Consider the following 25430-nt stretch of genomic DNA (forward strand, 5'->3'; position numbering starts at 1 on the left):
TAAAGTTCATGCCAACCAATATTTCGACTGGCACATTGTATCATTTTGACTTCTTTCCACCTCTCAGGACTGTACATACAACCTCTGAAATAGGATCCCAGGAGCTGTTTATAAGCCTTTCACTCAAGACTAGAGTTAAATCATCATGTATTCCAATGCGATATAAAGTAGAAGTTGCATCTGATGCTGCGAAGTAGACATATTAACTCTTAGCAGGAGGAACAAGTGAGCTCTTGATGATGAGAAATTAAACCAGCATACAATCTCCCTACAAAGAGAAAGCTTACCTTAGGATCAGCTGTGAGCAATTTGAATGCTTGATACACTTGAGCTTCCTTTACACCACCTCCAAGATCCAAGAAGTTGGCTGGCTTCCCACCATTAAGGAAAATGATATCACAAGTAGCCATGGCGAGCCCAGCACCATTCACTGTGAAATGCAAATGGGACACAAGACAGGCTACATTTAGCAATATGAAATGGTCCATAAACATTTTCCCTCCCCCATATTGCCAAGAGAGAACCCTGTCATTGCCAGGCCAATTTCTGTCCTGTTTGGAATTCCATTCAACCAGATAAGTTCATAGACTTTTAGGATAAAGAATCAGGATGTGTATATGCAAACAATGAAACAAAAAAGACTTGGAAATGAGAAAGAGGATTTACTGAGAAGTTAAATCAATCTGAGAAACAGAAAGAAGAAAGGGTTTCTTTCTGTAAGTAACTGATTTGGACCAATAGTAAAGGAGGGAGTTTTAGGTTATGGAAAGTGTCAAGAGGCAGAGAAACAAGCTATGATAAGTTTCTAGGGTCTATGAATTACATTCTTTTTAATATACTTTAAGAGACAGGAATAAAGAATGGAATTCTCTTAATGTTTTGCTTGCTGAGAATATGCTCCTTTGAATGTGGCATCTCAAGGATTGAACCACAGGGGTCTCAACTTCAGTGGGGTTTTATACTTTTTTACACTTAGTACAGTCATACATGTTTATATGTTACCTGGATAAACTTAGAAATAAATGAACAAATGACAGCCCAAAAACAATATTCCTATCCCCTTGTTCCTCTTTCAAATTAACATAAGCAATGCTTACCAGCAACCCAATCATTAAAACTGGAACCAAAATGTGCCAACATTTTAGGAGACTTTCTTAAGAAAGTGTAGGTAAAGAGTTTTAACATCAAAATTCTTGTTTTCCAGAGCTAACTTTTATTGATCAATTGCACTTCTTTTGCTTCTTAAGCTTAATTATATAAAATTATTTCCTCGGTTTAGAAAAAAAAATCTCCTGAACACAGCAGAAACTCACAAGGTAAAGTGTCCTTCATTTTTCTGACCCTCCAATTCCCTAGAAAACCCTATGAACTGTGACTAATTAAGTATGGAGTGACTAAAATAAAAACAGTTTATACAGAATCTGAAAACAATTTGAAATGTGTAAATTACAGATTTTTAGGCTGCTACATGGTCAAACCATGCACATTCCTAGAGAGGTTATAAATAATCTGTATTTAATTTGTTTTAAACCCATCATTATACCTTTCACCTTTCTAAATGCCGACAAACACTGAGAGTGCATTAGCTTATCAGGACCAGAACGATGTGAGTGATCTGGTACATTATAGTTATTGCTCCAAAACAAAGCAAGAGCTTTTGGTATCACTTGTAATTGGATGTCATTTTCTATTGTATTGAACAGCAAACTCTTGGATGAGGTCTCTTCAGTTCTGAATATAATGATATTGTTGGTTTAATGAGCTACAAATCATTTTTATTTTAATTCCATTAAGATTAAGGCCTCAGTTTCCAGTACAATGAATTGGTTCTACCAGAAACACAGTCTTGTGCAATTAAGTCAGAAGCGTATAAATCTGAGCACTATAAGCTGTGAACAATAATAGAAATTGTATTGCCTCTATAGACTCATTCTTATCTCAGCTGAAGAAGCCATTTTCACAAATTTAGATGAGTGTGATGAAATCAATTGTTTTACTAATAAACTGGCATAATGCATGAAACATTTTATCCTTTGGTTATCACAGAATCTGGAACTTAAGTAAAGTGATTAAATAAAGTGTATGTCCTCTTCTATTTCCTCAGATAAAGGAGTCTTGTTTTAAACACAAATTTCAGAAGAGTTCCCAGCATATTAATACTGAGTTGAGCAGCAAAGGTTCTAATTTTTACTAAGCAAAGTTTAACTGAGATGCTTTAAGTCAGTAGTTCTCAATTGGGGTGATTTTAGCATCCCATGGCCATTTGGAAATGTCTGAAGACTTTTATTTTAATTTATTAACTGATATGTGTTAATAAATTGTTGACACAGCTGGGGGTTGTTAGTAGCATCTAGAGGTTAGGATGCTAAACATTTTATGATGTACAAGATAGCAAAGAATTATCCCACCCAAACTCTCAATAGTGCCAGAGTTGAGAAATTCTGCTTTAAACCAGTGACCATTAATCAAAACAAACTTTGAGAAGACACTTGGATTGTTTCCTAAGACTTTTCAGCCACAAAAAAAAACCCCAAAAAACTTGTATGCTTACTTCTTCTTGGTAAATGACATTTCAGAAATCAAGAGTTCCTAAATTCTATAAAAATCCACAAAGCATTCTTTTGATATAACTGCTTCTTACCAAAGCAGGCAATGTTCCCATCTAGTCCTATGTATTTTAGATCATATTTGGCAGCTTCATTTTCAATGGGCTCATTCTCTGATTTGTCGTCCATAGCAAATATGTCTTTTTGTCGGAATTCTGCGTTGTCATCAAAGTTTATCTTGGCATCAAAACAGACAACTAAATAAAGAAGAAAACAATCATACCTGAGTATCTCTTGAGGATCTATAAGTTAAGTTCTTCAGGCTAGTAGGCACAAGAGAAGGGAAAGTAAGTACAGTCATGTTTTTTGTTTTTTTTTTTTTTCCTCCTGCTACAGGCAGGAAGGGCTGCTGTGGCTTCCTTGACCTTTAACTTTTAGGAGTTAGTCCCTGTTGTCAAGGGACTTATATTCTAGTAAAGAACATAGTAATTTGTATCTGTTGGTCTGATTTCAATAGAATAATAACAAAAGTTGCCATAAATCATTAAAAGTTACAGACTGGCACAACTTCATAGATACAGCTTTGATTCATTATTTTTATTATATATTTTTAGTAGTTAACCACTAATTATCACCTTTCTCTTCTATGCAAATAGAGTCTAGACAACAGTATTAATCCTTTTGTCCTCTTTTGTCCTTTTTCTGACATGGTAAAGTGAAATTTTTATTGAATTAGTATCCTCTCGAGTATTTCCAAAAGATCTAGTGGAAAGAATGCCAAGCTGGAATCACCCAATTTTTATTTGATCCTTAACTAACTTTGTAACATTTATTGAAACTAAAAATTCTATACACTTGACTCTTGAACAACATGGGTTTGAACTGCGAAGGCCCACTTATAGGTGGATTTTTATTCTCAAGATGTAAAGCCCAACAAGGTCAAATTTTTACACACATGGGCTCTGCAGGGCCAACTGAAGGAACTGAGTATGAACAAAGTTTTGTATATTTGAGATTCCTGGAACTGATTCCCTGCATATACTAAGGGACAACTGTATATTTAAAATATACAACATCATGTTCTGATATACATATAACACAGTGAAATGATTACTGTAGTAGCCTGAAGCAAATTAACACATCCGTCTTCTCATTTAGTTTTTGGTTTTTGTTTTTTTGTGTGTGGGGGAGAACACTTGAAATATATTCTTTTAGCAATTTCCAGCATACATTACTAACTCTGTAACCTTAATAAAATAACCTAGTTCTTCTCTGGGCCTTGGTTTTTGAATTGAAGAAAATGGGAATAACAATCCTTAAAACTCGGGCCATGACCTTGATTTGTGCAGGACCATCTTATGGTGCTTCAGATTCAAGTTATAAGACATGAAAAGACCGAGAATGGTCAGTTACAATGCCAGGATGCCAGACATTATAAGCGCAATTATCTTCAGCTTCTGCTGCTGGTGAAAATCTCCTGGACCCAGCGAAACTCATTCCATGATAAAGAAAGACTACAGGGAGCTTTCCTTGATTTACAGATGTACACATAAAATCAGGGAGAGACTGCAGTGGAGAGAGTGGCATTATTGGTATCTGGGTTCTGACACCTTTTATTATCTCTCTTAGAGTAGAAATTAGTGTTCTGTGATGCCATGTCATGTCACCATAATGCTCTTTTATTTAACTTGGGATATTGATAGCCAGGAATCTTTGACTAATAATTTACAGATACTACATATTCTTCTTCAGCGTGGCTGACAGGGGGCTGACTCTTGAAAGGGAAAAAACCACGGAGCATTTTTCACTCACTGAAAAGCAGTGGCTATAATCTGCCAATTTTACTTGCTTCTTATGAAAATAAAACATTGCTGTATATGGCATGCTGGCATTAGAGACCCTAGGTAGAAGGTTTTCTCCAAAGGTTTCCCAACCACAATATTCACGCACTTTGATACAAATCTGTGTAGACCGGCATATTAATATCTAAGAATACTTGCTATAAGTATAAATGCAGACCACACATGACTTAAAGCAGCACTGAGTGACAAGAGAGAATCTTATATGGGAGTTAATGTCTGCTTAAATCATTAGTCTTATCCCAAAATGCCAAAATACTCTGACCATACACTGTGAATAGTTGGAGTGAATGAGTAATTACTTTCCGGAATATTGAAATCCTAATGACGGAATCCCACAATTACCAAAGGAATTGGCCCATGTTCTCTGCTTGCTACACTGGCATTTTTCTCAGGAGTTAATGACCAGTATAATAATCAATAGAAAAGCAGCTTCATTCTTGGCTTTCCACTGGGTTTATAAGTACATTCTAATTAATTTATTAGTAATTTTAGCTCCTCCATTCCTTGAGACTACTTATAACTGACACCTTCAAAATAAATGGGCAAAGGTTATCAAATTGACTTCCTAAGGGAAGAGTTTCAAATAAAGGAATTCTTGGTCAGGATCAATAAACAAGTAAATCAAAATAGTTTCAAGCTGATCTTTGCTCCTTACAAAGACTACAGTTACAAGCTGCATCAGAGAGAGAATAATTAATGAGTATGTCTGCAAAGTTCAGAAGACAATCCCAACTACATGCCTACAAGGCTAGATTTTCAGAGGATGCTTTCCTGTGGTATGACAGACCTTTGCAGTTAACCCAGAGCTTCAAAATGGTGACTATGGGATACGAGAAGTGTATATCTACAATGTTCCTGTGCCAATTGTTCACTCTCTGTCGAGAAAACTAAACAGCCTAACTGGATCATTGCAGCATGTATGTCTAAGTGTTTTGGGAAGTTAAAAGCATTACCTAAATATGAAGTAATTAAGAGAATTTAGGAGTTAAGAAAGGGGATCTAAACTGAACTGCCATCTTCAAGACCCGGGTCTTTAGTGGGTAAGGGATGGAAAACTTTAAGGATGTATAGGGATTCTTTTAGACATATATTCGTTATGCCTGTTTTATATTTTAAAAGCAGTCTGTGATATTGTGATTTATAATAAAAAATATATATTTTGGTCTTCATCCCTAATTCCTGGCATAGAGCTCTAAAACCCTTGTGATTTCCTAAGCAATAGCGGTTCTAGGAGAATCTTGTGTTCTAACATTTGGACTTTGACCCTGATTCCTGATGCAGAGCTCCCAATGCCTTGGGATTTTCTGGAAGATAAGAGAGTCTTTTGTTCTATTAAGATAAGTCTTGGCGGAGGCTTCTGTATGGGGCTGGTCGCCAGAAAGACCAAACTATGATTACATGCTTGGAAATTTCAGCTCCACCTCCATTTTCCAGAAAGAATAATGGATCATTCCTATGTAATAAAGCCTGAAATAAAAACTTCTCAACTCTGAGGGATTGGAGGACTTACAGGTTACCAAACACAGGGAGGTGCTAGAGGGTGGATCACCTGTGGAGTGCAGGGAAGCTTGTCACCCCTTCATGCATATCCTGCCTTATTTACCTCTTCATCTGGCTATTCATTTGTATCATTTAAAATATCCTTTATGAAAAAATTAAAATATCCTTTATAATAAATCAGCAGTATTAAGTAAAGTGCTTCCCTGCGTTCTGAGAGCCATTCTAGTAAACGATGGGACTCAAGAAGTCCTCAGAACCCCCAATTTATAGCTGGTCCATCAGAAGTACCAGAGGCTTGGTCTTGCAAGTGGCAGAGTCAGTCCCATAAAACTGAGTCTTTAAACTGTGGACTCTGACTCTAACTCCAGGTAGATAATGACAGAATTGAACTGAATTATAACACACCTAGCTAGTGTCAGAGATTATTCAGTGTGGGAAAAACTCACACATCTGGTCCCAGAAGTGTTCTTCTGTGTTGAGAGTTTGGTAGAGAAAAATGTTTGTTTTTCCCTATTACACATAGTTCCAAACAAACAAAGTGCTTTCCTGCCTTACCATCTACAATGTTGAACCATGTAAATGCTTTTCCTTGAACTTGACTACTTAATGTAGACTGGCATCAAAAATACCAGGGTATAAATGACAACTCTTGGCACTTCCTAGCCAGCTATCCCTCAGCATATTAACCTCTCTTAAATCCAGGCCTTGTCTATACAATGGGGATCAGAGTATGTTCTACCTTAGGTGTTGGTGGCAGGAGAGACTGTATGCAAGGTGCTTAGCTTCCTAGACAGCAGGTCCTCACAGGCTGTTAAATGACCACACTACCTTATATGTACATGCTTTTTAATACTTAGTGCTTCCCATTATTTCAGCCCAGGCTACAGAACTCTCCTCTCTCCCTCACAGTAAAAATTACCTGTTCGTTTATAAACTGAAATTTCTGTTTAGAGCAAATCTAAGCAAATGTCTATCATAGTTTACATACGTACAGGTTACCCATGGTTTTCAATAAAAAGCCATCTTCTGAATAAATATGAATTTTCCTAAAGGAAGGATATTAATAGTTGGAATTTTAGGCATCACAAATAGTAGGAAACAAGATTTTTGCATAAAAGATAAGGGTAAGAGGCTATTAGTGACCCTGAAATCATATCACACTTGTGGATAAGGCCAAGGCTAAAGATTGGTACAGAACATCTCCAATGAGGATCTAAGCCAAGGGTAGCAAAATAAGGCCCTCAGGCCAGCCCTGTTTTTATGGATAACAGATTGGAACACAGCCACATTCATATTGCCTATGGCTGCCTTCACAAGACAAAAACAGAGGTGACTAGTGTCAATAGATGCTGTATGGCCCACAAACCCCCAAATATTTACTAACTGGTCCTTGACAGAAAAAGTTTCCCAATCCTTGTTAAGTCAACTCTTACATTTGTATCCACCTGTCTTAACCAAGTGATAGATACACAGTTATCATATTTGATAGTGAAGGAAAAACTTAGAAAATGTGCATTCCATTAACATGAAAACCAAAAATAAATAAATAAATAACAAAATAAACAAAAACGTGTGGCTGCACAAAAGCAGTATATGAATCCTTGAATACTAACTGACTTTTACATGCTTATTTCCCCCTGTAGGACCCTTCTAAATGTACTTCTAGAGCTGACGTGTTAAAAATGGATTGATGTCTATGTCAATAGCAGGGCAATAAAATAAACCTGCCTGCTCAAACCCATAACTTTCTCATTTAATAAAACAACAAACAATATAAAATGTATTTTCAGAGGTGCTGAGCTTGGTCCGGACATCAAGATTTTCAATGTCACATTAATGAAACTTCAATTGCATAGAAAATTCATCTTGAACAAAGGCCATTCTGTATAGAAAGTGGGTGAAAAAAACATACCTATTAATATTTATAAAACAATTTTCACCATCAAAAGCACATTGTTACATGCTTGATAGATTATACAAATGAATTTTCCTTCTGAACAAATATCAAAGAAAGCTGTGGTACTTATATGCATAGGGTGTTTTGTTGTTTTGTTTAGTGGTGTGAGAATCCGTGAGCTGCTAATTCAACAATCTCGATGGAAAACATGACTGGCAGTTAGAGGCCTCTGACCCTAGAATTTTAACAGAGGAATGTGTCACAGAATTAAACAAAAGAAAAACACATTTCAGAGGGGAAACTTACACATAAAAGAAGCATAAAAACAGCAGGAAATAAGACTGTTATAATTAGTTTGAAAAATAATCTGTCTTCAAGCAATGTACTGTGTTTGATATGTGATAAATAACTGTAATGTGCTATTGAAACACGCCTTGCCAAAATGGCCTTAAAATGCTGATACTTTCAAATTAGTCCCACTTTCCATTAAATATTGATGTTCTGAGAGTTGTATACTTTTTAGAACTTTTTTTTAGTGGCTGTGAAAAGAGAAAATAGATATGGGGTGGGTAGGGGGGTTGGGGGAGGTAAAGAACTGAAAATGTTCTTGAAAATAGAGTCTTGTGTATAAAGAGAGAAACAGAGAAACACCCACCAACAACATGGGCACTTGCTAACAAGAAGCAACAGGGTGGTTATTTAGGGAAATCAATCTGAAGAAAGAAAGGAATTTGATGTGCCAGTTAACTATGGATAACCCGGCTTTAATTCTCATGGAATCTTAGCCAGATAGTCACTGCTTCAAACTGGATCTCATTCCTTTGGCTCAGTGAATGAATTTCAGCTCCCAACTGATAAAGATGCCCTAATGTAGGAATTTTTAACCTCTAGACTACGGACAGATTAGGTGAGGTCATTCTCTGTGGACAGGGACCATCCCGCGCACTGTAGTTTGTTTAGCGTCATACATGCTGGTAGCACAGCCTCCAACATGTGACAACTAAAAATGTTCCCTGGGGGACAAAATGCCCAACCTTCCCATGGAGTACAATGTGCTTTAAAGACATCAGAGAAAGGAGTCTGTGTACAGACAGAGCTGGCTGAAGGTAGGAAGAAATCCCTGATTCTCTTCAGGCCTTACGCCAGTCCATACCTTAAGACTTCCCTGTTACAGGCATAAAATAACTTTTTAACAAAAACAAAGCTAACATAGTTTTCTGTCATTAGCAACCATTATAATCCTAGCTAACAGTTACTAAACTATATTGCAGTTAGTAGTGTCAAATTATATTTTTTGAATCAGATTATTAACAGAAATAATGAATACTCAGATTATAAATATTAAGATTATCAATATTGCTAAAATATAAATGACTGCTTTTACAGTTTCTAAATAAAAGACAGCTTTAGGGGATTGTGATAATGATGAAGATCAATTTGTACATTTGGTCATTAATCACCATTTCCTAACTGGGTTTAATTTGACTACTGCTCATTAGAGTTATAAACCAACATACTCATTTAATTGTGATTATAATTCAATTGCTGAACTTTTATGGTACAATGAACAAATTAATAGCTAAAGTTAATTCTGCTCTTTAAAATATCACATAAGACACGTTTTAATGAACTGTATATAAAAAATGTTTTATGATGATTCCCTTTAAAAAAAAACTCAAGACTCCTGTATTCTCTTAATAATTAAAAATAAAACTTCAGACCCACAACGTTTTGTAAATACCCTCTAAAAAATGGTTCCCAGCTGGGCATGGTGGCTCAGGCCTGTAATCCCAGTACTTTGATTATCAGGCCCAGGCAGGCAGATTATGAGGTCAGGAGATCGAGACCATCCTGGCTAACAGGGTGAAACCCCATCTCTACCAAACACACACACACACACACACACACATACACACACACACGCAAAAATTAGGTGGGCATGCCTGCAGTCCTAGCTACTCTGGAGGCTGAGGTGGGAGAATTGCTTGGAGATGGGAGAATCGCTTGAACTCGGAAGGCAGAGTTTGCAGTGAGTCGAGATTGAGCCACTGCACTCCAGCCTGGCGCCTGGTGACAGAGCAAGACTTCATCTCAAAACAAAAAAAAAAAAAAGAAAAGGAAAAAAAAATAAAGAAAAGGTTCTCACACTTTTATTCCCTGCAGCCAGAACATAGCCTGTGACTGCTTCCCAAAGGGATGAATAAAAATTGTATTGCAGTAATTTTTATCCCACTCCATAGCTATAGCTGAATTTTCATTTTTCTTAATATGAAGGAACTAGGCTGCTTGTGTATACTAGTTTAAAAGCAATACATGACCTTTAAGAACTTTTGTTAAACCTTCTCCTTCATTTCTTGGATTTAATTATCAAAATGAATTTTGATTGTTATTCTCTGCCAAACTGGAGACTACTTCTAGGACATGTTCACGAAAGCAAGTAATTAGTTTAAATGGGAAAAAGTAGAAAAGGCAGGTTGCTACAGTTGAGTCTGGAGTATCAGAATCAACATGTATGCTGGACTCAGAGGGACACAGGTTCAAATCCCAGCTTCTGTAACTAGCGGCCCCTGGGAGAGTCACACTAGTTTTTCAATCCTCTATAAAATAGGGGTAACAACTTTTCAGGGTTGTGGTAAAGAATATGAAAGAATGTATATATAAGTTTATCACAGCACCTGGCATATAAGCTCAAAAAACAGAATCTTCCCCTTCCTTTCTTCTCTTGATGAAATATTCATGATTTTATAGCCATAGCAATTTTTTAAAAATTATGAATACAGGTAGCTTGTTTATAAATGACCAAGCTCAGATTTCTATCGGATGGTCATTTGTATAAATTATGAAATATATTATTTTCAATGGCTTCCTAAACATAAAGTGTTTGCTTGCTCTTGTCTGAAATCCATACCTTTCCTGGGCTACTCTGAGACTACCTGAGAAGAGGAATTTCATTTTATGAATGTTAAGGACTAGCCTATTTTGTATCTAACACTGCATGCATACTCATATACGATCTCATCTTATGTTCACAACACTCTATGAGCTAGGCATCATTTTCACCACTTATTTGATTAAAAAAAAAAAAAAGAGCTGAAACATAGGTAGGCTAAGTAACATGCCTAGATCTGTAGCCAAAACATGGCAGATACAGAATTTATGCTTAGGCCTCTCTGGGTTCCAAGGAAATGATAATGTAGCTTCTCTGAGTCTAGCTACAGAATCTCTGAAATGTGCTAAGAAGAAAATATTGTCTCATCCACCTTGGCTGAAAAGTTGATATGTTTACACATAATGATTCACCCCATTTACCAATTCAATGCAAAGTCCTATTTACTGACTGTAACATGCTAGACAGCATGCAATACACTGGAGGTGAAATGTACTAAAAAAGAAGGGGTTTATGGAACTTATGGTCTATCCTATCCACCTGCTATTTCACTCTTTTGATAGCAAAAGCTTGTGAATGTGTGTGTGGAGCCCCACCTTTCCTCCCACCACACACACATTCACAAGCTTTTGCTATCAAATTAATAAGAACTTATAGAACATTTGCTGTATGCAAGAAACAGTGCAGTTGTGTTAGGTACTGAGATATAAAATAGTCATTTATACTATACAAATACCTGATGGATAGGAGAAACCCTCACCAATGCCACCTCCTCCTGCCTGAAGCAGAAACTACATCTAAGTAGAGTTCAACTAGGGGCCTTAGGGGCTTCACCAAGGTGATATAAATCCAGCCCAGAAGACAAGGTGAAATTATATACAGATTCAGGCAAACTAAAGATGTTCAAAAAGCTCCAGTCCCATAAAGGCACATGCATTCATATACCCAAGTGTGTGGTTCCCATTTCTACACAAATCTTTACCTTAGTCGCAAAAGCGATGCACCTAAAAAATAAGGTGGAGGGAAACAGGTGGATGGACGTTTATTTTCCTTTATTATTATTTTTATTATTATTATTGTAACAGGGTCTCAGTATGTTACCCAGGCTGGTCTCCAAGTCTTGGCCTCAAGTGATCCTCCTGCTTTGTCCTCCCAAAGTGCTGGGATTACAGGCACGAGCCACCACACCAAGCCTGGATGTTCTTAAGTAAAACAACCAGTAGCTTCCTTAGAGGCTTGGCATTTGGCTACCAACAAACCTAAGTGCTCTAATGTTCAACTGTGTCATGGGAGCATTTGAAACTATGGCAGAAATTAAATTACTGAAAGGAATTAATGCAAAGCTGCTGCTATAGTCTTTTGTGCAATTTAATTTACAGTTTGCATAAATAATTACAATACATTCATTTGTTTTCTCTATTTTTTTTTTTTTTTACCTTGTCCTTCTGGAGTTTCACCAAAGGGATTCACTTCCACCTGAGTAGCATCAACTTTCAGGAAGAGATTATACAGCTTCGTAATTTGATCTGCAGCCTAAATGTGATCAAGTGAAATAGAATTATACCAAAGCAGTAAAAGAAAATTTATTTTGCTGGATTAATGAAGCCTTGAAAATAGCAAGTTATGTTTTTATTTTCAGTTAGGTTTTCTGAAGGGAAAAACAGGAAAACATAATTATTTTAATTTCTGTTGCTATTCATTAAAAGGAATTGCTCAACTCTCCTCCAGACACCAGAAGAGACCATTATCAAGAAAACAAAATATTTTCAGTACAGCCTAAAAGGTTGTTAATCTTTTTGTAAATTATCATGTCTCTATTAGCAGAGTTAAGCTGCAATATAAGCTACAATCATTAATACAAACAAGCTCCATTTAAGTAAAAGGTAAACACGATTTTGAGAGTTTATAATGACTAGGTTTTCCTTATTGTGCTGAAATAAAACAGTTATTATATTCATCAATCCAACCCATAATCTGTGAAACAACAATTACTGAGTGTCTAATGGAAACTTGCAAAACAAGAAGATGAAAGTCCTTAATAGTATAGTTACTGAATAGCACAGTTTAAACTCACGTAGTTTGTCCCAAAGACATTAACAACAAAGAGCAAGAATATCCAAGGTTGCCCTGTTATGCCCTGACTTCATTTTTCTCATTCTGCTTGAAATTCACTCATTCATTCATTCTTTTCAACCAATATTTCTTCACTGCTTATGACATAGCAGGCTGGTATCCCATGAGCTGGGGTTTGAAATGAGAACATGAATGAGCCGTCCCCCTGCCCTGGAAAGCTCCTATCAATAAGGAAAGGAGCATGTGATGCACAGAGCACGGGGATTGATCACGGCGAAGCATTAGGTATCAGTCTCATTCCTGGATCCATTTTTCTCTCAAGCCACAGTTTTCCCATTGCTATATTTCACTCACTGTGCCAGCCTTACATTATTTGCAGCAGATCCATTTTCTGTTCCCCAACTCTACTCTGTATATGAGGGGAGCTGACTCTTACAGGCTGAGTTTTCTAGGTTCCTAGGTCAGCTGGTTTCTAGCTGGGGTCAGCCAGTGGGAAGCAGTGGTGAGAGATGGAGGTGGGAAGAGGGAAAAGCCAGGGTACTTCTACTCCTCTCTTTCTATCAAGGCAGAATCTCCTCCTCTGGCTCTTGCTCCCACTGGAGAAGCCCAACAAGGTTCTAGCTTCTGTATCGAAGGTCCCGTAAACACTGCTGCTTCATTTTTGTTCCTGGAAAACGAAGATGCTCTAGGCTGCCTTTCTGTCTACTCTTAAAGTATTCAGCTCTTGCAGCACCTATGAAAGACATCCCTAAAGTAAATCCCCACTGGTGTAAATATTTCAAGTGGTTCCAGATTTGACTGAAGAACTATGGATTTAATTCATGCTATCTTAATGTATTTTATGTCTACCTGCAAACGTCTTTAATTTCAAATTTGAGGCCTAGTAGATATAAACAAACCCACACAATGAGTATGATTAAATGATTTTAGTATTAAATATTTGTATGAGTAGATAACACAAGTACATGATATGAAATTCCCAAAGTGCATAAGGGTTTTTCCTGATTGTACCACTCAACCACACAGGCCCCCAGCAGTAGCCACCTCATCAATTTGTGCTTCATCTGAGAGATATTCTGTGCCCAAGAAGGTATGCATTCCTCCTTCATCTGTCTTAAAAAAGCAAACTTGTTTATATGCCTCATTTCTTTACCTAACAGATTTTTAGAGACACTTCATGAGCAACACAGGTAGATCAATAGTATCCTTTTAATTGACTACAGAGTATCTTACTGTATTGATATATATTTCCTTTAAACTTTCACTTAAATAATGACCATTTGGATTGTTTCTAATAGCTTGACATTATAACAACACTGCCTTACTTGTCTCTGTATATTTATTATACAGGTGATTAAAGATTTATAGGATAAATTACCCAGAGTGAAGGAAAAAGGAGTGTAGGCATTTTAAATATCAAAAGATTCTGCTAAATTGTTCTTGATAGAAGCTGACCCTAATTTTCACTCCTATGAAGTGAAAATTATCAGAGACATTGTTTTCCAATTCACAATCATTAGCCATTTGTATCTTTGCCAGTGTGTTAGGTGAAAAATGGTATCTCACTGATATGATTTGGCTCTGTGTCCCCACCCAAATCTCACCTAGAATTGTAATAATCCCCACAAGTCCTAGGAGGGACCCAGTGAAAGGTAATTGATTTATGGTGACAGGATTTTCCCATGCTGTTCTGATGATAGTGAATAAATCTCAGGAGATCTGGTGGTTTTATAAAGGCCAGTTCCCCTGCACAAGCTCTCTTGGCCGCCACCATGTAAGAAGTCCCTTTGTTCTTCCTTTGTTTTCCACCATGATTATGAGGCCTTCCCAACCATGTAGAACTATGAGTCAATTACACCTCTGTCCTTCATAAGTTATCCACTCTCAGGTATGTCTTTATTATCAGCATGAGAACAGACAAATACACTCACATATAGTTTTAATTTGAATTTATTTTATTATGAATGAGTTTGTGCATTATTCTGTGGGTTTAAGACATCTTATTCCTTTTTCTGTGAATTTTGCCTATTTTCCTGTTGAGATTTTGGTCTCATTAATTTATAGGAAGAGTGTGTGTGTGTGTGTGTGTGTGTGTGTGTGTGTGCGCGCGCGCATGTGTGTGTTTACAAGACAGTCTTGCTTTGTCAACTATACTGGAGTATACCAGCACAATCATGGCTCACTGTAGCCTTGAACTCCTGGGCTCAGATGATCCTCCCACCTCAGCCTCCCAAATAGCTGGACTACAGGCACATGCAACTATGCTCAGCTAATTTTTTATTTTAAATTTTTCTAGAGATGGAGGTCTCACTGTGTTACCCAGGCTAGTCTTGAAATCCTGGTCTCAAGCAATCCTCTTGCCTCAGCCTTGCAAAATGTTGGCATTACAGGTATGAGCCACTGTGCCCAGCCTATAGGACATATTTTTACATGAAGGAAACTAGCTCCTCCTGTCATGTAAATTACAAATAGTTTTTCCCTTTTAACATTTACCTACTAAACATGTTTTTTCTACTTTTGCTACATGGAAATTTCATAATAATGCCATTCTTATATGGTTTCTGGCTTTATGTTAGACTTTTAAAAGGCTAAACCCATTCTGAGTTTTTTTTTTTTTTTTTTTTTTTTTGAGATGGAGTCTCAATCTGTCATCCAGGCTGGAGTGCAATGACGTGATGTAGGCACATTAAATTCTCCCATTATTTTTTCTAGTATTCTTTATAATTTCCTTTATTTAATATTTCCATTTTTTTAAATCCAAATAAAATTTAAGTTAAAGTGTGAAGCCAGCAAATACTTCACTGCTGAATATTTTTTTGTATTTTGGGGGGTTTTCCAGGTCATCAATGGGAGCTTGCAATGTGAGTTGGACTGGGCATCCTGTGTATCCTGGGTACCCTGGCATCCACTGTAGTGATACAACCTCTGCAGCGTCAACACTCTATAAATATTGGTTGAATTAAAGATTAATTTAATTCTAAGGGGGGACTAGATAATAGAAATAACTTCTGGGTACATATATATATATAATCTCAACCAGCTACTTCAAAACTTCCTTTTTAAAAAAATTGTGATAAAATATACAAAACATAAAATTCACCATATCTCAACCATTGTGGAATCAATCTCTAGAACTTCTTCATCTTCCCTCAAACTCTGTATCGCTAAACAAACTCCCATTCTCCTCTTCCCACTGCCTCTGGCAACATCATTCTACTTTGTGTCTATAAATTTGACTATTCTAGATAGCATCTCTGTCTCTGCCTCTCTATCTCTCCATACACACACATACACACACACACACACACACACACACACATATCTCCATATATATAGATATATATGTATAGATATATATAGATAGAAGATATATATATATATACGCTAGCGTTATCTATCTATATATACACATACATAAAATAAAAGTTATGCATATAAACATATAGTAGATACCTGTGGAACCATACAGTGTTTGTCTTTTTGTGACTGGCTTATTTCACTTAGCACAATGTCCTCAAGCCCCAACCATACTGTAGTATGTGTCAGAATCTTCTTTTACAAGGCTCAAAAAAGTTCCATTATAGTATATACCACATTTTGTTTATTCATTCATCCACAGATGTACACTTAAATTGTTTCAGAACTTCTTAAGCCTATGCCAACTTTGCTTAGTATAAAGCCTGAATTTTCTGCACATTAATGCCATTGTAATTGATACATTAGCATAGCATTCTGGGGATATTTTCTGTTTTAATTTTCAGTGTTATACAAAGAAACACTATAATTTTTTGAGCAAGACTAAAACATAATTTGACTTGGAGACATCTCCAAATCAAGCTGGTTCTCCTTTGTAGATCTTACAATGACAAACCCTTGTACGATGTCTTATTCCAGAGGCTATATACTACACGGTTATAAGGACTAGGCAGACAGGATGTGTAAGTATGACCAGGTGTAACAGGGAGTGGCATGGCATGTGGCAAGTTAAGATTCGCTTTTCTGCTTTCTACATGGGTTAAATGTTAAAAAATAAGCACAGGTCAAAAAGAACATTCTCCTGGTCAACTTGCAATCAGTCGTTTACTACTGCCATCTACTTTCTTGGCTTATAACCACTCTACAAAAAGTTTTTCTGCACTTTTGCCACCAACTAATGTTATTTTAAGTTTGTCTGTAAAGCAATATTTAAAAACTGAAATCCGTAAAATCAAATATGAATACATGAAAACCTGACAAGTTTATATGATTCTTTAAAAATGTCTCAACAGAAGCATAAAGACAAAGGGCCTCAGAACTGTGCAGGCACAGTTGTGCACTGGGTCGCCAAGATGTTGTTTACAAAGTCATTGTACCTGGCCACTCCGCCCTTGACCCTCAACCCAGCTGAATATGACATATCCCCGGAAACCCAGCGGGCACAAGCCAAATGGTTGGCTGTAGGAGCCCAGCTGAAATGGGAGTACTTGCTTCAGTACAGTGACCCTAACAGCTGACAGCTCATTGAAGATCCTGCCTTGATTTGTTGGACCTATGCAAGATCAGCAAATGTCTATCCTAATTTCACACCTACTCCTAAAAACTCACGCTTGGGAGCTCTGTGTGGAATCAGGCACTTCTTCTGGTATTATGTTTTCAAAACCAAGAGGAATAGGAAAGGAAAACTTATCCAGGAAGGAAAATTGGATCAAACATTTAACATTTGCCAATGATGACTATATGTATTCTTGCTAAAATAAATCATTTATTAGTTTACAAAAAGTCTCAACAGGTTAAGTATTTTACATATTTTTCTTGCATTCCAGACATTATCATCAATATTCACATATAGCTCTCAAATCAAGCCAGAAGTACAAACCACTTCAAGAGATGTTTGTGATCTTTCACTGACTTGGACCATCAGATCTTTTCATCAGCCTAAAACCTAGAGGCACATGTTGACAATTCAAGGCACCCACGTTTTCAGAAATGAACAGTATAGATGGTAACTAAGACACACTTGAGAAACTTGTAAGTTTCATTCATATAATTGTCCGCCCCTACCATCTTCAGTTTTGCTTTCTGTGGTTTTAGTTATCCATGGTCTACTACGGTCCAAGTTATTAAATGGAAAGGACAAAGTCATGGAATAAAATCCTCGGATGGAACACAGTATTAAAGTCACTGAAGGATTACAACCTCTACAGCAACACTTTGATGAGTTAAAAAGAAAGAGACAAAACTAATTATGATGTTCTTCTAAAAGGTTGTGGTGAAAAACCTTCAACTATCCAGGATTCCCAACCACGGACATCATCTGTTCCTGACATCCAGCCACTGACACCTGTGGCTTGATGATCCAGGATCATCCAAAGTAGATGTCGCTCCTGAAGTATTGACAGGAGGTCATGAGTAGCCCGATGCTACATCACAATGCTCATATCGCTCACCCTTACCATGTAGACATTGTATCATCTGACATCATCACAAGAAGAATGAATACAATACAATGAGGTATTTTGAGAAAGAGACCATATTCACATCACTTTTATTATACTTTATTGCTATTGTTCTATTTTATTGTTGTTGTTAATATCTTACTGTACCTAATTTGTAAGTTAAACTTTATCCTAGATATAGATATCCAGAAAAAAGAGTATATATAGGGTTTGGTAGTAGGTAAGCTTCAGTCATCCACTGAAGGTCTTGGAATGTATCCTCCACAGATAAAGGGGACTTACTATATTAAGCTTTCCTATGTCTTAATATTTTTCAACAAATTCTCACAAAAATGGACTTTAGTTGGGAACAAATACTTGGTAGTTTTCATGTAAAGTAAAATATCATGTTTATTTTTGTTGTGTCTAATATTAATCACATTTTAGAGACAACAGGCATGAGTCACAGAAAAGATATTAATCATTTTACAAGACTGTCATTTTATATGGTATTCAACTATCAGTGAGGTACCTCCAAATGCCTAAACTACATCCTAGATGAAAATTAAGTAACTTTCAACGTCACATTGAATCTAAGGCACCTCTAAGATACTATTTCTTTAGGAAAAGATTATTGATTGATGATTGTTTAAATGTTTCCCTTCTCCACTGACCCACCTGCTCATTGTAGGCTGGCTCTCAATGTAGAACATTTCACTAATCCCCACAGCTTGAGCAAGCACCATAAAGCAGAGATTCCCAAGGCTGCAACTCCAGTACAAAGCTTTCCCTGGGATCCCAAGCCATATATTCCTTCTACTGTAGAAATATACTCAGTTGTCCCCAGATGAACAGCTTCCAACATGACTACAGCTGAGTTCTCTCTGTCTCTCTGTCTCTGTCTCTGTCTCTGTCTCTCTGTCTCTCTCTCTGTTCCCCCCACCCCGAGCTTTCACATTCCTTTATCCACCCCTCTTCCTGTACTCTCTCAGCCAGCAGGCAGATGTCTACTGGTCTGTGAGCCTCTGAAGAAAAAATGGTTGTTTTTCATCGTCTCTGCTCCCCAAGGCACAACAGACTGAGCAGCACCCAATCAGTGCTCATCCCAAGCTGCTGAGAAAATGAAGATTTAAAGCTTTCATGGAATTAGCAGTGAAGAAAGAAATAAATAACAGATTTAAAACATTTTATTTCCTTTCTTCAATAAATTAAGTCAAAGGTATACTCACAATATGGCCACTTACTGACCCCTGAGTTCTCACATGTTCATCTTCCTTCCATAGGTTAACTCATTTAAAACCTCGAGTGTTTCGGGTACTAGGAAAACACTAGTAAGCCATTTAAGAGCTATAAATAACTCCTAATTTTCTCTTATAATATGTAGTGAGGGGGGAGTATCCCGTAATGTACATTATACTGTTATTAACTTCTCTAGAATTCTCTATTACATTCACCTCTTGAACTTTTAAATAGAGGTATTGATCGACTTACAACCTATGCAACTTACGACCATTCGACTTTATGACCACAATTACTAGCCACTACTGCTCTGCGTCTGGCAGTGTAAACATTGCCCAGCTGGGCATACGACAGTGCAGACCAGCTTCTGGCAGCAGTACCATCTCCGCGTGCACCACTTCAACTGTACATATAGCCTACTCAACTTACGACCAAATCGTGTTACAACCGGTCTGCCGGTCCCAATCATGGTCGTAAGTCGAGCACTAGTTGTATGTAGTCAGCAGATTTGGCCCATTCCAGATGTATTTTTCTGCCATGAAAAGCCACCTTTTGCTGACTCCCTAGGAACCTCTTCAAAGTGGACACCTAGATGTGTTGTTTAACCTAGTCATGTACATGACAAATGTTTCTTGAGGAATAAAAACAGATGCCAAGCACTTTGCCAGCTGCTGGTAACACAGCAGATAGGAGAATGGACAAAGTCCCTGCTGTGGTAAAGATTAGGATCTAGCAAAGGTGACTGCAAATAAATAAAAGAAATACAGATGCCCAAAGTGATATGGAGGAGGGAGACAGGGTCACTGTGCACACTGTAGCTGACTGCTGGACAGGGCAGCTAGATCACAGTAGCTGTATGGGAGACGGACTTTAGGTGACCACCACTGCTACAGGAGAAGCCTGTAGCATTTAATAAATGTCAGGTGAATGGCTAATGTGGCTGGTATCCTCATTTTCAGGAAGTGAAGCCAATGACTGTAGAACAAATTCAGGAATCTTCCAGTATCTTCTTCAGACAGATTACTATGCTGGCATCTCTTTGCTAGTCTCAGAAATGGCAATTAGTTCCTCTAATTGTCCACTGAATCATGGCCCTTTCTCTGTCATCCTGAGGTTTGGTCCCAGATGGCCCTGTCTCATTCTACCATCTTCAATCTTTTGCTTTCAAAGTGAGCCTTTACCCTTTTTCAAATAAGCGGTTTCCCTTCATTTAAACATATATATTTTTAAAACCTTACTCTGCTTTACCCCTCATTGACTTGCTTATTGTTACCATAAAACTTCCAGAGAGACAGTCAATCAAAAGAAAAAGAAAACACAGGAAGAAAAGAGTGGATTATCTACTCTCTTATGGGAACAATGCTGCCCAACCAAATTAAAGGACATACTCTATAGCCTCTTCATAAAGCCCCGGACCAGAGAACATATACACGCACACATATGCACGCAATCTAGGGTCATTAAGGTAGCTTCTCTGAGTAATAGAGGGAAGAAAAAGTAAGTTCGTCTGATTTTGCTGTGGCACTAGGAAGCTTGCCCCGCTAGACATATAATCAGGTGCACAGGCTGGACCCAAAGGCAGAGCAGGGCACAATGCTCAAGACAGATTCTGTCCCTCAACAGCTATGAGGTCAATTTCTTGTTTTTTGAATCTAAGAGATATTATTACAAAATTGGCGTATTTTAAGTTGTTCTCTTTATGTCATCAATATTCATTTCAAATGCCCATTAGCTATGAAAGAATAGCAATTAGTTAAATAACATGTATTATTAATACCAATAAGAATGGGCCTTTATGGAGCACTACACTAAGGACTTTCACACATTATTTTACTGAATCCCCACAATAAGCTCTCAGGAGTTGTCATCATTTCCATTCTACAGATGATGAAACTAAAATTTGAATGAGCTGAATCACACACCTGCCAGTGCTATGTACCAGCAATGCTACAGAAAAAATAGAGATTACCATCCATTATAAAGTGTATGTGTCCACATGCAATACACATGCAGACACATACCAAGATACATTAAAAGACCTATCATAAACATCCTCTTTTAAAACATCAGGGGAATACTTTTCTTCATCATAAACAGCTGGAGGAAAAAATTATAAAACAATAAATAATCCTGTTTCCTGGTAATCACAGACACTAGAGGCAATTAAGCAAGTTCCCAAATGTTTTCTGAAACAAGTCAGACACACCATCCCCCAATGGCTTATATACCTGGCTTTTCAAAGGCCCCACAAAGCCTAGATTTTCTGCCATCCGGTGAGCTTGGCTGTCCTTTATTCCTTCAAAAATGTCAATTTGCTCCTAGTAAAAATAAATCAAATAAACAAAATTCAGACAGTGAACTAAGAAGATTTACAACCTCAAAAGAAAATGCTTAGTATTTATTTGCAAATGAGTAATTAAAGCATGGCACCTATCCAGAGATCTCTGAGCAGGGCTCCCACAGATGCCTGTAGGGTATGTTTTAATTAGCAGACCATCTATAAAACAATCCTTCCAAAAACTATATAATTCTTCATGGTGGCACGCTGACAGGAAGATCTGATGCCAGTTTTCACTTTTAATTACTATACAGATGGCATTGACGAATATTTAGTCAGTTAATTTTTATGACATCTTTTGGAAGGCTTCCAAAGTAAGGTTTTCCTGCCTAATATTAGTTAAGTTTAAAGCCTGTTATAGATAGGTTAAATATTACCTTATGATTTAAACACTCTATTGGTGATAATTCTTACTGATATCTTACCTCTACAAAATGCTATTGTCTCAAAGACACTGAGCACTGTTCATATACATTATTCCATGCATCCTCTTAACAAATGGAATGGCTTGATTTAAATAATGTGAACTTTGAAAATAACTAGGTGTTACTGGTAAGTCTGCATATAAACTCTCAATTCAATTTCCAAGGTAATTAACTTAAATATGTAACACTGGTGAAAATATTTTAAAACCAATCACTGAAGTGTGAGTACCGCAGGTCTGCAAATAATGTTACTCCATTCAAAGTTATTTTGTTATAATGTTGAGAGGAAAAAAAAAGAATCAATTCCTAGCCAAGGCCACTGTCTGTGTGGAGTCTACACGTTCTACCCTTGTCTGAGTAGGTTTTCTCTGGGTCCCCTGGTTTTCTCCCACATCCCAAATTTGTACAAGTCAAGTGAACTGGCATGTCTACACAGTCCCAGTCTGAGTGGGTGTGGGTGTGCTATGTGAGTGTGCTCTGAAATGAGATGGTGTCCCGTCCAGGGTGGGTTCTTTCCTTGCACCCTGTGCTCTGGCCACCAGAGACCCTGAGCTGGAATAACTGGATAAATAATGATCTTATTTGTTCTTATGAAATCTTTCTGAAATGTATACATGGCTCCTATTTATTTTAATGTGTAACATTAGAAATGTGTTGGTCTTCATTTAGGAGTTGGGTGATGTTTTTGTGAGCAGAAATATGCCATAGGAACTTAACTCTTGTTTATATCAATTAGCCTATGTATGGTAACACTGGTTTTCTTAGACACTGTTTCAAGTCACAATTTCCAAGAACCTGCTGAGGATGCTGAGTGTGTATTGTACATTATTTAGACAAAGAGATTTAAGAAATAAACTCTCCCCTTTTCAAAGGGAAACAAAAAATCATTTTCTAAAAGAAATAATCAATGTTTCTGGTGAAAAATTTTAATGTAATTTTGACCCCAAGAACCCAGATTAAAAACTTGAATTTTAGTTCTGAAAAGTTATGTTGTTCTCCTTACAGCTGAGGTAGGTTAAGAAGCACTTGATATACCTCATCTCATTTAATCCTTACAATCTCACAGGATAGAAATCACCCCATGTTCATCTTACTGATTTAAAAATGAGGTTTAGAGACTTTGAGAAACTTGCACTCTGATTAAATTTGACCTCCGATCTATGACTTGAAACTAAGCTTAATATCAATAAATCAGTCAAAATTTCAAGGATTGAAAGAAACAGACAGAATCTGGACTTCATAAAGACTCTAGTTTACATCAACAGTACTGAAAGACCTTAAGGCAGTGTCTAGTTCACATCTGCTAAAAAAGAATTCATTCATCTCCTAGAAGAAAATTTCTAGATCATATAAAATATAAAATGAAAGAGAGTTAACCATGAGAAATGAAAATATAGCAGTCCTCTCCCAGTGGTTAATTCTTGAGGAAGATTGGATGGAAAGAAATCAGGGAGGAAGAAAAGGCAGGAAGAAGGAAAGAAGGAAGAATGGGGAAAGCAAAGATAAAAAGTCCTTGAACACTGAATACCTTGATTCCACCCAACTTTCATCTGGATACTTAGACAGAGAAAGGGCTCAACATCTTCATACCTTAAATTGTAGAGACAGATTTACTGCTCCTGGCCTTAGACTCCACGTTAAACATTTAACAGCTTCTACAATAACAATCAATTAATAGGGGGTAGCCAGGAATTTAAACATACCTTAAAAATGAGCTCTGGATTTGAAGCAGCCACCTCTTCAATATCGACGCCCCCCTGTGGGCTGCCCACCAACACTGGGCCATTGCAGGACCGGTCCATCAGAATTGCTAGGTAGGTTTCTCTGGAAATGTCCAAGGCTTCAGCAACCATCACCTACCACATTAGTGGGAAAGTCAAATTAATTCAGCATTAAGATGATTTCTACTTGGAAATCTATACGAACTTGCTACACAAATCAAACGGCTTCGTTTTCCGGCTCTTAAAGCCCAGGGAGTCAGTTTGCAGAGATTTGAGAGTTCTGCTCTCATGGTGCTCACAATGCCCATTTTTACCTCCTTAATTGATCCTGTTAACTTGTTCGAGTGACAGGTATTTGGTTTGCCTCAAGGAACTTTCCCACTTTAATCTTTTTTTTTTCCTTCCTCAAGAAACTGTGCGGCTTAAGAAATACTCTAGGGAAGTGGCTGTTATTTTAATTTGAGATATTAACATACATATATATATATTTATATTACTACACTGACTTTTCTCAGATTTCACTGGTGGAAAACCAAGTATGATTGCCACAGAAGGATTCTTTTACGGTGTGTCTGATATTTCATATATGTTTCTCTCTCTTTGATCACTATATTTCATTTTATATTTTCTTTTAATTTACAAACATAATACACGCTTGTTCAAAAATAGTGCAAATGACACCAAAAATATTAGAGAAAATGAAAGCAGCCCCCTGCTGTACACCTCTACCTCAAACAAACTGCTCGGGCCCCAGAAGTCAGGGCAGGTATGAGCCTACCAGGAACCTTTGTGATAACTAGAAAAACGTACCCATACCTCTGGGAGGGTGTGGTCACTTGCCAGGACCATGACTGGGCAAGGGACAAGTGGAATGTTAGAATGTCATCCAATTCCACAAGTGAGAGGGGACTCACTGCCTCAGCCAGGTGTCTTTTCGCTCTGTAAAACTTGAACGGCATGTAACAGCCCTGCCAAGAAAAACCACTGCTAACATTCTGGACCTTTTCTATGTATCTGCAAGCATTGCAGTAATGGAATCATCCTACATGTGGAAGCATATTACATACACTAGGATCCTTTTCTTTTTTTTTTTTTTTTTTAGACAGAGTCTCACTCCATCACCCAGACTGGAGTGCACTGGCACGATCTCAGCTGACTGCAACCTCCACCTCCCTGCAACCTCTGCTTCCCAGGTTCAAGCGATTCTCATGTCTCAGCCTCCTGAGTAGCTGACCTTACAGGTGCCTGCCACCATGCTTGGCTAATTTGTATATTTTCAGTAGAGATGAGGATTCACCATGTTGGCCAGGATGGTCTTGAACTCCTGACCTCAAGTGATTTACCTGCCTTGGCCTCCCAAAGTGCTGGGATTACAGATGTAAGCCACATGCCTAACCTCTTTCTTAAAATCTTAATACTACAACTTAAATATCTTTCTAAGGTCTCTCTTCCTTGTGATTACACGGTATTTATACAACAATATTTATTTAACCATGTTCTCGCTGTCTTTTTTTTTTTTTTTTTTTTT

The 25430-nt window shown here is 37.3% G+C and overlaps 1 protein-coding gene across 2 annotated transcripts in view; it reads right to left on the minus strand.

Annotated features, from left to right (window-relative positions):
* SUCLG2 (succinate-CoA ligase GDP-forming subunit beta) overlaps window positions 1-25430 on the minus strand; it is a 281870-nt gene that overhangs the window by 114785 nt on the left and 141655 nt on the right. For both annotated transcript variants that reach the window (XM_017542762.2, XM_017542764.2), the window contains 5 exons: window positions 23885-24037; window positions 21647-21736; window positions 12129-12225; window positions 2642-2803; window positions 288-430 (listed from right to left, as the gene is read on the minus strand). In XM_017542762.2, the coding sequence (XP_017398251.1) occupies window positions 288-430; window positions 2642-2803; window positions 12129-12225; window positions 21647-21736; window positions 23885-24037 (645 nt within the window). The remainder of the gene's footprint in view (window positions 1-287; window positions 431-2641; window positions 2804-12128; window positions 12226-21646; window positions 21737-23884; window positions 24038-25430) is intronic.

This window comes from Cebus imitator, unplaced genomic scaffold (genome assembly GCF_001604975.1).
Source record: "Cebus imitator isolate Cc_AM_T3 unplaced genomic scaffold, Cebus_imitator-1.0 Scaffold147, whole genome shotgun sequence".
In the NCBI taxonomy this organism is placed as follows: domain Eukaryota; kingdom Metazoa; phylum Chordata; class Mammalia; order Primates; family Cebidae; genus Cebus; species Cebus imitator.